Consider the following 15,460-nt stretch of genomic DNA (forward strand, 5'->3'; position numbering starts at 1 on the left):
AGGTGGCTCCATTTTATTTTTCTGGTACATGTGTGTACTGTACAGGACCCTGAAGAAGATCCTGTGCTCCACATAGTGTTTTACAGCTTCAGCAGCCTTTTCTATCTTTTTCTATGTAAGCAATTACTTTTCTCGTGCTTTTTTCCATTGGGGGACACAGACCATGGGTATAGCTTAGAGGTATTAGTAGGAGGGACACTATGCAAATGAAAGAGCTCCTCCTCCTCGGGCTATACCCCCAGACTCCACCAGGAGGAACTCAGTCTTTGCTTAGTGTCTGGTGAAGGAGGTTGACACTCTCTGATTCTACTCCTTTTTGTTATTTTTATTCTAGATGGGGACACAGGTCGGCATGGCGCCTTCCTGGTCCCCCGTGGAGTGCCCGCCGCCGTCTTTGGGACGTTGCCTGGCTGCCTCCATTTCCCCCCAAGAAGATAAGTGGATCCGGGCTCGACCTGTTAGCTCCGGCATCCCACCAGCTGCTGGGACGCCTGCTGCCTACCCTCCTCCAGAGCACTGTTCTCCTGGATTGGAGTCAGAAGTCTGAAGAGGCGCATCCCTGCTGGTCTGGACATCGAGGGAGCATGCTGAGCAGATAAGTGTTGCCCAATCCCTCCCCCTCCCTCTGTGTCTATTTGTCTGTGGCTACCTGGGTGAACTTGAAGAAGGATCCTGATGGGGCACTTTCTTCATTTTGGCACTGGAGTACTGGCATCTCTTCCCCCTTAAACTGTGGGTGACTGACTACGAAGAGGCAGCGTGAGCGGCAGCATCCCACCTCGGATGTCTCCGTCTCTCCACCCCCCTCACCTCGCCGGTGGCGCTTGCGGACTGCTCTTCCCCCTCCCTAGGGAGAGTAATCCGAAGGAGAATTATCCGGCTCGGACGAGCCAGGTCCTTTTTGGACTATAGGGCATTTTCAAATCCTGTGACGCCAACCACCTCTCTAAGTGGTTTTCCACAGAAGACGCCCGACTACTAACAGGGAGCGTGAGCAGCAGCATCCCTCCTCGGATGGCTCTGGCTCTCCCCCCCCCCCCCCCCCTCGTCTAGAGGCGCGTTCGGGCGACTCTCCCCTCCCTTAGGGAGCGCAAGTCTGAAGGAGAATTTCCGGCTCTGATTAGGTCATGGAGCGGGACCCCTCGCCTAAGCTCTCCACCAGGGTGGCTGACTTAGTGGTGACTGTCCGAGACACCTTTATTCTCCAAGGGGATTCTCCTCCTTCCACTGGTCAGGAGTTCCCCCTTTTTCCGTCCAGGCAGTCGGAGACTACCATGTTCCCGGTCCATGAGGGATTTTTCCGCGGTCATGTCCAGGGCCTGGGGTGGTCTTAATAAGGTTCTCGACCACCCAGCGCATGAATATACTTTCCTTTCCCTGCTGACGGCGAGGAGAGGTGTCTCCTCCCCCTAAGGTGGATCCTCCGGTGGCCGGATTAGCCAATTATGTGGCCCTTCCTGTCTTAGTCAGTTCCTCTTTCCAGGATGCTGTAGACAGACGCATAGACTCTCTTCCAGGTCCTTTTTTCGCTGGCAGCGCGTCCCTGTGACCTACCTTTCACTCAGCAGGGGTAGCCAGTGCTCTCTCGGTGTGGTTACAACACCACCACCAGGAACTGGCGGTACGAGATGCGGCTACTAACACACTGGAGTTGGTTCTCCAGATGTCTCAGGCTTCTAAGATTCTTTGCGAAGCTTCTAGGGACATTGTTTCCCTCTTTGCCCGCAGGTTGGCCATCTCTGTCACTCAGCGCGAAGAGATTTGATTGAAGGTGTGGGACTGCTGACGCCTCCACCAAGCGTTCCCTTGCTAATCTCCCCTTTGGGGTTTCCAGACCTTATGGGGATCAGCTGGACGAGTTCATCTCTGCATGCCTTTTGCCGTTTCTCATCTGGTAGGCCGTCGCCTGCTTCCTCCGCCGGGGGTCTCAGGTCGCCCGCAAAGAGGCCCTTCCTTTGCACCAGCCTTCCCGGCACTAGAGGGCCCAGTCAGCCCGCCCTGCTGCTCCTAGGCCTATCACATGTCCCGATTGCGGAATCCCACCATCGATTCCTGCGCTTCGCCATTATGGGTCGACACTGTCAGTTTGTCGCCCTTCCTTCGGGTTGGCGACCACCCCGCGGGTCCTTGCCACGGTCCTGGACCGCTCATGGCGCTTCTTCGTACCAGGGGCATTCCTTTGCTGCCCTATCGGGACGATATCCGGATAGAGGCCCCCCTCTCTACCGCAGACCACGGACAGCGTCCGGATCACTGTTCAGACCCTGGAACGGTTCGGCTGGCTGGTAACTTTCCCAAACTCCTGCCTCTTCCCGTCCCAGAGGCTCTCCTTCCGGAGGGTGATTTTGGACACCTCGGCTGCCTAAGTATTCTACCAGCCTTCAAGTCCTCCCAGGTCCAGGGGGCAGTGTCGCATCTGCTGCGCTCCCCGTGCCTCTCCATTCGGGAATACTTGCAGGTCCTGGGTCTTATGGTAGCCTCTTTCGAGGCCTTCCATATGCCCAGTTTCACACTCGCCTGGCGCAACAGGAGATCCTTTACCTTTCAGCGGGTTCGGGCAGCTCTCCCTTGGTGGCTGTTCCCAAAGAACCTGAGGTCGGGGAGTTCCTTTCTCGCATTCTCCTGGACGATCGCCGCCACCGATGCCAGCATCCTGGGTTGGGGGGGCGTTTTTCCAGTCTCGCACGGTTCAAGGAATTTGGTCGGCGGCAGAGTCTCTCCTTCCAATCAACTTTCTGGAACTGAGGGCGATTTTTTTCCGCTCTCTCTCTCTCCTATTGGACCTCTCTCCTTGCGGGCCTCCCAGTGCGGGTTCAAACGGGCAATGCCGCGGCCGTGGCCTATATCGACCATCAGGGCGGGACCCGCAGCCGGATGGTGATGCAGGAGGTGAAGAGAATTCTGACGTGGGCGGAGACGCACGTTCCGGTGTTGTCAGCAGTTTGCATTCCAGGAGTGGACAACTGGACAGCGGACTTTCTAAGCCACAACACGGTGGATCCAAGCGAGTGGTCTCTGCATCCAGAAGGGTTCGAAGGAAATCTGCCACAGATGGGACCGTCCGGATGTGGACTTAATGGCGTCCGGGTTCAACAACAAGATCCCAGTGGTCCTGGCTCGCGCCCGAGATCCGGAGGCGTACGGATGGATGCGCAGGTGTCTCCGTGGCAGGACTTCAGCCTCCTCTGTTTTCCTCTCCTACCAAAGGGTCTACGCCAGTTCGAGGCGGAAGGGACTCCGACCGTTCTCATCACCCCAGAGTGGCCTCGCCGCGCGTGGTTTTTTCGGACGTGGCTCGGTTGCTGGCGGACGCCCCATGGCCTCTTCCCGACGGACAGGACCTACTGTCTCAGGGCCCGTTCTTCCACCGGAATTTGCGGTCTCTTCGTTTACCGGCGTGACTGTTGAAACCGCCATCCTGATAAAGATGGGGTTCTCGGATTCAGTGGTTAGGACCATGATCAGTCCGGGGAAGTCTTCTTCCTCCCGGATTTACTATCGTACCTGGATGGCCTTCCTATCCTTTTTTGAGGGTTCGGGGTTCCCTCCCCTTCGGTTTTCCATCTTGATGGTACTGTCTTTTCTTCAGTCTGGGCTTGTGCAGGGACTGTCGCTTAGTTCCCTGTAAGGTCAGGTTTCGGCGCGGGCCGTCAGAGGTCCCTTGCTCTTAAGGGTCCGGTGGTGACCTTTCTTCGGGGGTGGCGCATTCGGTTCCCCGTATGTTCCCCCTTTGTCTCCTTGGGATCTCAATTTGGTTCTGCGCGCTCTGCAGTCGGCCCCCTTCGAGCCTTTGAGGAGGGTCTCTCTGACTGTTCTCATCTGGACTTCCTTGTGACCATAGCTTCTGATACAGCTACATAGCGTAGTGATTAAAGTTCTGGGCTATTATGCAGTGGCTGTGAGTTCACGTCCCATCACGAGCTTTTAAGTCAGACTGGTGTCGGAGCTGGCCTCTCTTTCCTGTCAGGAGCCTTTCTGGTTTTCCACCAGGATTAAGTTGTGCTCCGTCCAGTCCCCTTCTTTTTGCCCAGGGTGGTCTCTCCCTTCCGCCTTGATGAGGATCTTGTCCTGCCTTCCTTTTGTCCTTCTCCGGCTAACCCCAAGGAATGCACTCTGCATTCCCTGGATGTTGTACGGGTCCTGGAGGTGTGTCTCGCGGCTACTGCTTCCGTCCGCCGTTCTTGGCGCTCTGGATCTGCTTGGCTATTTCCGCGGCTTGTCACGCTTGTGGTGGAGTTCCCCCGGCTAGAATTGCCGTTCTCTCCATTGGGGCGGAGGGGGCTTCCTGGGCAAGACGCAGTCGTGCCTCTGCGTCTCAGCTGTGTACGGCGGCCACCTGGTCGTCCTTGCATACCTTTGCAAATTTTTGTCAGTTGCATTCACTGGCTTCGGCTGATGCGGCTTTGGCCGCAGGGTTTTGCAGGCTGTGGTTCCTGTTTGACCGTTGGGGCGTTCCTCCTGGCGGTGCTGGTATTTTTTCCCACCCCATGGACTGCTTTTGGACGTCCCATGGTCTGTGTCCCCCAATGGAAAAAAGCACGAGAAAAGGAGATTTTTGTGAAACTCACCTGTAAAATCTTTTTCTCGTCTTTTCCATTGGGGGACACAGCTCCCACCCATTATTCCTGTTGCAGGAGGGGTCTTTAGTTCAGTTTTTCTGTTTCTGGTTGGACCTTATGGCTTGGTCCGATGGTTTCCATGATTTTTTCTTGCTCCTTCTCCTACTGCTTGTGCAACGCCTGAGTTCCTCCTGGTGGAGTCTGGGGGTATAGCCCGAGGAGGAGGAGCTCTTTCATTTGCATAGTGTCCCTCCTACTAATACCTCTAAGCTATACCCATGGTCTGTGTCCCCCAATGGAAAAGACGAGAAAAAGATTTTACAGGTGAGTTTCACAAAAATCTCCTTTTATCTGCAATAGATAGATGTTTCTTTCATTTTCTTTTACATTTTTCCTGCCAACCGGAAAATATTCGTGGACTAATAAATCTCCTTTCTCTTGTGTAGATATGGATTTATACGCTGGGACTTCTGCTGAAACAAATGACATCAATAACTGGTGGGATCGCGCAGGAAAAACTGAAACTCCAAATGATTGTAAAACGTCTTGAGCTGGATCAAGATAGAAATGAATCTAAAACCTAACTTGGGAACCAGTAACCATGTTCTCCTCAGGGTTCTCACACTGGGGCATGCCTCCAGGAACCTGACACTTGTGCTGCCCCCCTGAACTTATGTTGCATAGACTAAGGCCTAGTTCACACGAACGTATGGCTTTTTCAGTGTTTTGCGGTCCGTTTTTTTGTTTCTGTTCCGTTTTTCCATATGCCATGCACAGTATACAGTAATTACATAGAAAAAATTGGGCTGGGCATAACATTTTCAATAGATGGCTCAGAAAAAATGAAACTGATGCGGAAGACATACGGATGCATTTCCGTATGTGTTCAGTTTTTTTTTTGTGGACCCATTGACTTGAATGGAGCCACGGAACGTGATTTGCGGGAAATAGGACATGTTCTATCTTTCAACGGAAATACGGAAACGGAATGCATACGGAATACATTCCGTTTTTTTTTGCGGAACCATTGAAATGAATGGCCCGTACACTCGCAAAAAAAACGTTCGTGTGAACTAGGCCTAAGAATGACTTTGTGCACTGGTAACACTTGTTCTTAGAAATGTAACACGTTCTTACTACTAATCATTGCTGGGATTAAAGGTCTTAATGATAGGTATATGTAAATAGATTTCCCACACTGGTAGAGTTCAATGCTGGCGCTATCACTTTTATGTTTTTTGATTGTACTTATGTCTTTGTCTTAATTATCTGATATTCATGTTGTTCAGTCACTTGAAGTGTACTTAAATTTATAGTGTACTTAAACCTACTGTAAAAGCCATAAAATGACTTTTCCTATTATACTTAAAAAAAAAATATTTTTTATTTTATGTGATCTAGGCATCAGATGTTCGGGGGCCTGTAACACTTTGCAATCTGTACTACACCACGATGTACTGGAGTACAGATTTCCCTGCAGCCGCACATCGCTTATCCTGTCTGTACCAGCGCTGATCTCCTAAAGCCTAGGCCAGGCTTTAGCAGATGAGGAAGAGGTGCATTGTCCTTTTATGCTGAGCTTCTGCCCTGCGTCCGCTCGTTCCACTCTGCTAAAGCCTTGCATGGGTCTAGCACAGCAGGTGCAGGAGATCAGACTAAACACTGCTCCTGTGCCTGCTAAAGCCTAACGTAGCACATCTATGGCCAGTCTTTAAGGAAACGGTATTGGTACCGATAGGAACACAATCTGCTATGAAGCGTCTGCCTGTAGGTTGCTCAGTGCGGCTACAGGGGAATCCATACTTCAGTACACAGCAGTGTACGGCCTGAACTTCAGTTACCTATATCGCATGAAAAACAAAAAAAAGTATACTACAAAAAATTATTTTAGTGTATTTACAGTAGGCTTTCAATTTTATTTAATAAAGTGTAGTTAAACTTTTATAAATAAAGGGCAATCTTGTTGATCCTTTGAATGAGGCTCTTCTCCTTTTATTACATTACTATAACTCGTTATTTTAAAGGAAGATGTCTGAAAGAAAAGGGCTACGTGATTACAAATGCTTAGACGCTGTGCACATTCACAGTCCAGAATGAATCCATCATGGCTGTCATGCATCCTTTAAAAACTGAAGCCATGACACCAGAGTTTACCTTAATTTGCCCTTTTTGATGCATATGTGGCACTTTGTACTCCACCACTACTAACAAGTTAAAGGGGTTTTCCGAGTTATACTGATCCTCTGCATAGGTCATTAGTATCTGATCGGTTGGGGTCTGACACCCACCGATCAGCTGTTTGAGAAGGCAGCAGCGCTCGCAGTTCATTAGCCCCATGGCCTAGATGCAGCTGAGCCCTATAGAAGTGAATGGAGCGGAGCTGTGATACCAAGCACAGCCGCTATACAATGTTCGGCACTTTGCTTGATTAGCTGAGATGGTTGTGGAATTCATGGGTGCGCCAGTGATTTCTCATACAGCTGATCCAGTGGGGTTCCTGGGTGTCAGACCCCCACTGATCAGATGATACTTTTGACCTATCCTGAGGATAGGTCCATCAGTGTTCAAATCTCGTAAAACCCTTTGAACTTGCATAGAATTTTGTTATTCTGAGCTTTACATTACATAGACCTACACTTAAATATCAGGGATCAAGTAAGCAATAATGCCCTAGCTGGTGAACGGGTGATATCCAAAGTTTTTACATAAAATTGCTTTCCCAGTCTGTCACTATACTCTTTGAATTGCATGCATTTACAGACTAGGATTGGTTCTCAGTGGGTTCCGAAACCTTGGCTCTCGAAGGGTGCTAAATAGCTTCTCCACCTGTCAGGGGTATCTGTATTTATCATAAGGCCCCATAGTGAAACCCAGTAAGGAACTTTGTTTTAATTGTGAAGGAATCACATCTTCACCCATTCACACTGAAAAAGGGAAGCAGGTACTCATTCTGAACACCATATTTTTTAATAATCTCCCTTCACTGCTGACTCCTGCTGATCTTTAAACAGTATGTGATAAAACTGGCTGCCTGAAGCCATCACTAGTGAATGCAGTTATCACTGAACTCAATGGAAGCTGTAAAAATATACAGAGCTCCCTCCTGGTGAAGGCTGTAGGAAAATGCAGTGGATTTATGTCTGGAAGCAGAAGAATTTCTGTGCTAGGACCAGCGTAACTTGCTACTTGGCATGGAAGGGGCTGTCCAACCCTAGAGCAAGCACTGGTTTCAGCTGTATCTGAATCCTTTAGGAGCTCTTCACGTCCTGCTCCGCCACTTACTCTGGTAAGCCACAGGGAGCCTTAGGCTAGTTGTCATTGCTGACCAGAGATTGGGAAGTGGACTGCTACTCCAGCCATTCATGGGAAAAGAGGGGTTTACATTTTTTAAAAACATAATGGGGGGGGGGGGCATTACTATTGTATGGGGTACATATGGGATGATTTACTATTGTATGGGGTTACAAAGGGATACATTACTAATGTGTGGAATACATAGAACATTTCTACTGTTAGGGCACAAATGAAGACCGTACTACTTTACAGGGGTATTACTATTGTGTAGAGTTATCAAGGAGATACCTTCTCCCACCAGCTAAAGTTTAACAAGGCCTGGGTAGTAATTAAAGGGAGCAGGAAGTAGAGCATGGCATATGCTTGATTAAAAGCTGCTTAGCTGAAACGTCACATCTGGAATAAAGGATCACTCTGGTTCCAACTGGGACAATGAGCCTGGTAAGAGTCGGAACCAGAGTCACGGCGAGTATGATGTTCAAATTAATTCCTCATGATTGGACATCTTTAATGGGGTCTGACATAAAGGAGTAACAGCACCTACTGGAGAATCCGGTCCTCCATCTACTACAAGACACTTTTGCACTGCTTGATACCGGCTCTATCCTACTGCACTCTCTCTTTTGGTGCCAGGTTTTTTTTTTTCCGCTGTGGATGTGCTACCCTCTCAATGCAGTCTAGTGAAGATTTATTCAGACCAATGCCTAGTCAGCAGTGTGGTCACATGACTTCATGGTACCAACTTGGTTTGCTCTGAGGTCAGGTACCCATCAACACTGGCTTTAGAAAAAAAAAAAAACATGGTAAGGTGAACATATTTTCTTTCCGTGGCCGATGCGTTTTTTTTTTTTCTTGTTTTTTTTTTTTTTGCGGACCTGTGCAGAACCATTTTTCAATCAGTCCAAAAAAAGTTACTCCGCAAGCATCCGTATTTTTTGTGGGCCCATTTTTTGCTGACTGAAAAATACATGCGTTCGTGTGCGTGAGCCCTAACACCGAGCTGGTTCCATGCAGTGGAAAAGGGGCTATAGGGGTAGAGCACACAACCAATTTTAGAGCCCATTGTGGGAGATGGTCCTGTTTGCTGTGACACTCATGGCAGCTACCTGTAGTACACACTAGAGCAGAAATCAGCAAACTCTGGCACTCCAGCTGTTCTGAAACTACTACTCCCAGAATCCTCCTTTCGCTATTGGAGTTACAAAACCAGCTGAGTAAGTGTGCATGCTGGGAATTGGAGTGTCACAGCTGGAGTGTCGATGGTTGCTGATCCCTGCACTAGAGCGTACTTGCTGCATACAGGTTTAGGCTATATTCAAATAACGTTTCCCTCTTCTAAATCAACAGACTTCTTGTTCAGGGGCCATAATCCCGACTCTACAAAAAAAAAAGACAACCTCCCCCAATGACGCGAGGGTGGGAGGAAGGCTGTTGGGCCTCCCCCCAGCCTGGTCAAAGATTTCCAACAGTGCTTGGATTCTTCAGTCTTTGCAGGAGGGATTCAGGCTGGAATTCAAGAGTCTTCCCCCAGAAAAATTTGTTGTAACAGAGGTAGGCCCAAAGGCTCAGGAGGCGCTAGAAAGGGAGATAGAGAAGCTTATTTTAAAAGGCGCTCTTCTCTCTTGTCCTCCATCAGAAGAAGGTATGGGGTTTTACTCCAACCTTTTTCTGGTTAAAAAAAACCCAAAAAATGGAGATTTCAGGACCATCATAAACTTAAAAGGGATTAAACTCTCCCTCCATTGCTGATACCTGGAGAGAGCACAATGGCCCACAAAGGAGCTACACTTATTTTTCACCCGCCCATCACCTGTACACCCGTATAGCTCTTATCCTAGTTTCCGCATCTCTCCTTCCATCTATGTCTTATTGCAGACACATTGTCACTTCCTGGTCTGATCACAATATGGTTATGGTTGATGTCACACCGTCCACTCCTACTAGTCGCCTATTTACCTGGAGACTTAACGAGTCACTCCTGACTAGACCCGCTGTTCGTGATCGGCTCCAGGAAGATATGGAAGATTTCTTCACAGACAATGCTGATCCGGACGTAGACCCTATAGTGGTTTGGCTTTCCCATAAAGCTTTTATGAGAGGGCAACTGATTAGAGAAGCTTCCCACTTAAAGGGAGTCTGTCACCTCCATATGGCCATATTCAGTGCTTACATGGCTCTGTAGCACACCTATACAGGATTGTAATGGTTCCAAGTCCGGACCTATCGATGAGGCAAGAGACTTGGAGGGCGGGCAAAGGCAGAGACTGGAGAGGAGTAAAGTGAAAAGAAGGCAGAGCAGCCTGGGCACCTACACACTGAACGCCGCCCCTGGGCACTTGCAAGTGCTCATTTGCATATGAATTAAACTTCGTTTTTCCTGCTGGTGCAAGTCTAAAGAAAAGAACAAAGGTACCGTTACAATACTGTATAGGTATGCTACAGAGCCATGTAAGCACTGAATATGGCCATATGGAGGTGACAGACTCCCTATAAAAAAAAAAAAAAAGGAACTCGACGCTTTTTAGCTCTAGAGGCCAAACTTAGTAGACTGGTCCGAGCTCATCCGAGGTCATCCTCACTTTACTTGCTCAAGGCAGTGAAAGATACTAAAATGCAAATAAACCTGATTCTGTCAAAAAATACAGAAAAAGCACTCCATTGGACTGCATCGTATTACTACAAATCTGCGAACAAACCCGACAAAATGCTAGCACGTCAATTAAAAACAAATTAAGTGTTCCAAATTCGCTCACTATTTGGTCAAGTATCCTCCAACCCAGAAGTCATTTACGATACATTCCACGCCTTTTACCAACAGTTCTATACAAAACGAGATTCGGGCCAAGGACAAACAGACGATACCTTTTTAACATCCATCCCACTCCTGCGGATATCCCAGAAGCATTAAATGACCTGGGTAAGGCGATGGTAGTAGAAGTGGAATTTACAATTAAGGCCCTGAAACTGGGTAAAGCTCCCAGACCCGATGGCCTTCCAGCCCTTTATTATAAAAAATTTGCCCCTGCACTACTCCCACATATCACCAAATTTTGTAACCAGTTACTGAAGGGTAATGTCCCCCATCCGGACTTTCTAGCCACCAACATCACACCCCAAACCAAAAAAGAACCCCTATCACCATCCAATTATAGACCCATATCCCTTCTAAACCTGAACACAAACATTTTTACATCTATTTTGGCCCGACGTCTCAATATTCTTCTACCCAGTCTTATTCATAGGGACCAAGTAGGATTTATCCCCGACATGGAGGCGCCTGACAACATTCTGAAAATTCTTAACATAATACAAGTAGCTAATAAGAAGGCGACTCCACTAGCAATCTTGGCCCTTGACATAGAAAATGCCTTTGATTCCGTCACATGGGATCACCTCTATAAAGTTTTACAAGCTATGGGTATCAGAGGCCCGTTTTTACATGCTGTTCAGTCCCTTTACGCCACACCAGTAGCTTACCTCAAACTCCCATCTACACACCCAACACACATTCAGATTCTCAGAGGAACACGTCAGAGCTACCCCCTCTCCCCTGCCCTATTCGCCATAGCGATGGAACCCCTCGCCATTCATATTAGAAATAACCCAAATATTGCTGGCCTTAAGATAGAAAATAATAAATACAAACTTAGCCTATTTGCGGATGACCTCTTTTTGTCCCTCACTAACCCCATAATTTCTCTCCCAAACCTTTCACATCTCTTGAAGTCCTTCTCGGCAGCATCAGGGCTTCACATTAACCATAAGAAATCTGAAATCCTATTATGTAATACAAACCGGATTCCAAAAAAGTTGGGACACTAAACAAATTGTGAATAAAAACTGAATGCAATGATGTGGAGATGGCAAATGTCAATATTTTATTTGTAATAGAACGTAGATGACAGATCAAACGTTTAATCCGAGTAAATGTATAATTTTAAAGAAAAAATACGTTAATTCAAATTTTCACGGTGGATCTCTAATAAACTCTTCTCTTCATAAGCTCCTGATTAGGGGGAAATGGATTTCACTAACTGACTTCAAAGATAAATATGAACTCCCAGATAATGAATGCTATAATGCTAACCAAATCTCCTTTCTTCACTCTCTGAAGGTTAATAACCTGAGCCTAGATTTTACCTTTGACTTTAACGAAGAATTCATGGCAAGTCACTCTTATTGGAGGTCTCCGCCAAAGTCCTTCACAGGACATATCTAGTACCCTGTAGACTGCACCGTATTTATCCGGAGGTCTCATCTCTTTGCTTTAGGGGTTGTGATGCTGAAGGTACAGTCTACCATACCTGGTGGTCATGTCCACATGTCCAGCGATTTTGGAGAAAAATCTCTCGATTGCTTTCTTCAGTATTGGACTGTACCTACTTGCCTTCTCCCTCTCTATGTCTCCTTGGGGATAAACCGCCAGGGATGACTTTTTCCAAATTTAAGCTCTCCCAACATATATTACTAGCAGCCAGAATTCATATTGCCGCTAAGTGGAGATCTAGCTCCTTGGATTTTCAAGCAGTGATAGATAGGATCAATAGAATCCTCCTTTAAGAGAGACTCTCGGCCATTCATATGGATTCATACAAAACTTTTGTAAAGCTCTGGGAGCCCTGGCTGTCCTCTTCCCACTCAGTAGACTTTCAATATAGCATGACATTGTAACTTAATATATGCCTTATATAGTCACATACGGTTGTTCAAAATTGAAAAAAAAAAAGTCACTAAGCTTTACTAATGCACTATTGTCATACTACACTGCCATTTATTATTGACATTGTCTGATCTCCCATTGCAACTGTTGTCACGATTGTACGACTTTGTATTGTACAAAATCTGTACGTTCTTCTATATAATGATAAGCACTTATGATGCTTTTTTCTCCATTAAATAAATCTTTGAAACATAAAAGGGATTAAACAAGTTTTTAGTGTACAGAAAATTCAAAATGGAGACTATATAGTCAGTAGTCAACCTCCTATACAGGGACTGTTATATGGTAGTCCTAGACATCAGGAACGCGCATCATCATCTTCCAATATACCCGGGCTCATCAGAAATTCTTGAGTGGCACTGAAGGTACAGGGATGTCTGAGGCATTTTTAGTTCCAGGTACTACCCTTTGGAATCTTTATGGCTCTGCGGATCTTCGCAAAGCTTCTAGGAGAAAAGGCTGCTCATATAAAAGAAAAAGACATCCTGTTTGTTCCATGTCTGGATGATTTCCTAATCATAGCCCAGTCCTCACCCAGATGGAACAAGTGATCTGCATTCTTAACTCTCTGTGGTGGATAATCAATGTGGAAAAGTCCATAATAGTCCCTCAGAAGGTTCAGCAATTCCTGGGCATATTACTGGGCTCTACATCTCAGAAATCTCTGCCGCCAGAGAGTAAGGTCAGTGGTACGTCAGCTTATTCATTTTCCTTCGCTGCCTATAAGAAAGGGCATTTTCAGCTCTGGGAACTGGCCTCCTGCATTCCGGTGGTTCCATGGGCTCAGGCTCCCTCCAGGAGCCTTCAAGGGGAGATTCTCCAGTCTTGGTCAGGGAAGGTAGAGGAGTTAGACAGAAAGTTTTCCATTTCTAGGCAGACATGCAGTTCCCTGAAATGGTGGTTGGATCCAGTAAACCTTGCCCTGGGGGTTCCCTGGAGGGTTGTGGACCCAATAGTAGTAACTACAGATGCCAGTCCTGTTAACTGGGAAGCTCATGTCCAGGGCAGAGTTTCTCAGGGCCCTCGGGACAGATCGATATGGGAAGCCTCTTCTAGCCTTGCAGGAGATTTTGCCCTTGCTTGAGAACAGTCATCTAAAAGTTGTCAGGCAATGGTTCCGTCGTAGCTTATCTGAATCATCAGGGAGGGACCAGGTCCAAAGAATTACAGAAGATAGCCGCCCAAATTTTTTCCCTACTAGAAAGAAGAGTCCTGTCATTGTCGGCCTTTCATATCAGAGGAGTGGACATTAACAGGAGAATTTTCTAAGTCACCACAAACTAGACCAGAGAGTGGTCTTTGAATCTGGGTTTTCTCCCAGCTAGTACAGCTTTGTGGAGAGCCATCAGTGGATCTTTTGCTACAAGATCCAACAGAAAGGTGGAAAAGTAATTTTTTCCTCTTTCCTAGAGACCTTCCTTTGGCAGTAGATGCCTTTCTACAGCCATGGGACCAAGGTTTTCTCTATGCATTCCCGCCTCTTCAGCTAATCTCCAGGGTTCTCAAGAAGATAAGGGAGGACAGGGCTTCGGTGATCATGATAGCACCTTTTTGGCCCCGTCGTGCTTGGTTCACGTGGCTGAGGCTTCTCTCAGTCAGGGAGTCTTGGGTGATACCAGGGATCCCGGACTTATTAAGCCAGGGACCAGTCATCCACCCTCCAGTAAAGGGCCTTCACTTGACTGCCTGGATTTTGAAAAGGTCGCTGCTAATGCATAAGGGTTTGTCTGAATCAGTTATTTCCACTCTGCTTAAAAGTAGGAAGTCGGTAACCACCAGGATCTATGCTAGAACCTGGGCAGATTTCTTTGCTTTCCTGGGAATTGATCCTGTCCCGCAGGATAGTCTCTCTATTTCCAGAATTTAGTAGTATCTTCAGGGGGTTTTAGAGAACGGCCTTTCCCTTAGTACTTTAAAGGTCCAGATTTTGGCTTTAAGCTTTCTGTTTGACGTTAGGTTGGCTGTTCATCCCCTTATCATGAGATTTTGTAAAGCAATAGCAAGGGACATGCCGACTAGGGTTTTACAGGTTCCTCCCTGGGACCTAAATCTAGAACTGCAGAGTATGATGAAAGGACCCTTTGAACCCATTTCTGAGATCTCTATCAGAATGTTGACCTTAAATGTGCATTTTTGGTGGAAATCATGTCAGCTAGAAGGATAGGGGAGATTCAGGCCTTGTCCATCAATCCCCCATATACTTCCATCCAGGAGGATAAAATTGTTCTTGGACCAGACCCAGCCTTCCTTCCCAAAGTAGTATCTCCATAAGTCTCAAGAGGTACTTCTTCTGTCCTTCGGTACTAACCTCAGGTGTCAGGAGGAGTTGGAATTTAGTTACTTAGACTTTAGGAGATGTGTTCTAACTTACCGGGATGCTACTAGGGATTGGAGAAGGTCAGGTGCCTTGTTTGCTCAATATTAAGGTCCTAATAAAGGGAACATATAACCGATTATAAGGAGTGAGATGAGTATAATCCAATTAGTTCAAATATTACTACAATAGTCCAAAAATCACATAATTTATTTGAAAATCACAAAAAAGACACATGATCAGCACTGGTCACAAATAGAACAATAGACACAGGTTACAATACACATTAAAAACCAAGGGGACCGATGGTGAACTACCGATACATATATATAGATATAAAGTGCAAGTGCATGAATATTACCAATTGGTCATCAGTTAGAGGACATATGGTATCCACAAACTATGGCTCATAACTACCACAATAATATCTACATGCATTGTATATCAGAATTTGCCACAAAGTTAGTGTGAGAATACACACCACATTTGTCAAAACTGAAGCAGTAGAGATAATTGGAGTTAAAATCAGCACATAATAAAAGAAATACTGACCACTTGATTTAAATATATCGT

The 15,460-nt window shown here is 46.7% G+C and overlaps 1 protein-coding gene across 3 annotated transcripts in view; it reads left to right on the forward strand.

Moving 5' to 3' along the window:
- The window catches only part of LOC122944233 (centromere-associated protein E-like), a 152,396-nt gene extending 147,034 nt beyond the window's left edge, over positions 1-5,362 (forward strand). For all 3 annotated transcript variants that reach the window (XM_044302462.1, XM_044302471.1, XM_044302479.1), the window contains one exon: positions 5,006-5,362. In XM_044302462.1, the coding sequence (XP_044158397.1) occupies positions 5,006-5,109 (104 nt within the window). In that variant the 3' untranslated portion in view covers positions 5,110-5,362. The remainder of the gene's footprint in view (positions 1-5,005) is intronic.
- Positions 5,363-15,460: the final 10,098 nt, after the last annotated feature.

The sequence above is a fragment of the Bufo gargarizans genome, chromosome 1, assembly GCF_014858855.1.
Source record: "Bufo gargarizans isolate SCDJY-AF-19 chromosome 1, ASM1485885v1, whole genome shotgun sequence".
NCBI lineage: Eukaryota > Metazoa > Chordata > Amphibia > Anura > Bufonidae > Bufo > Bufo gargarizans.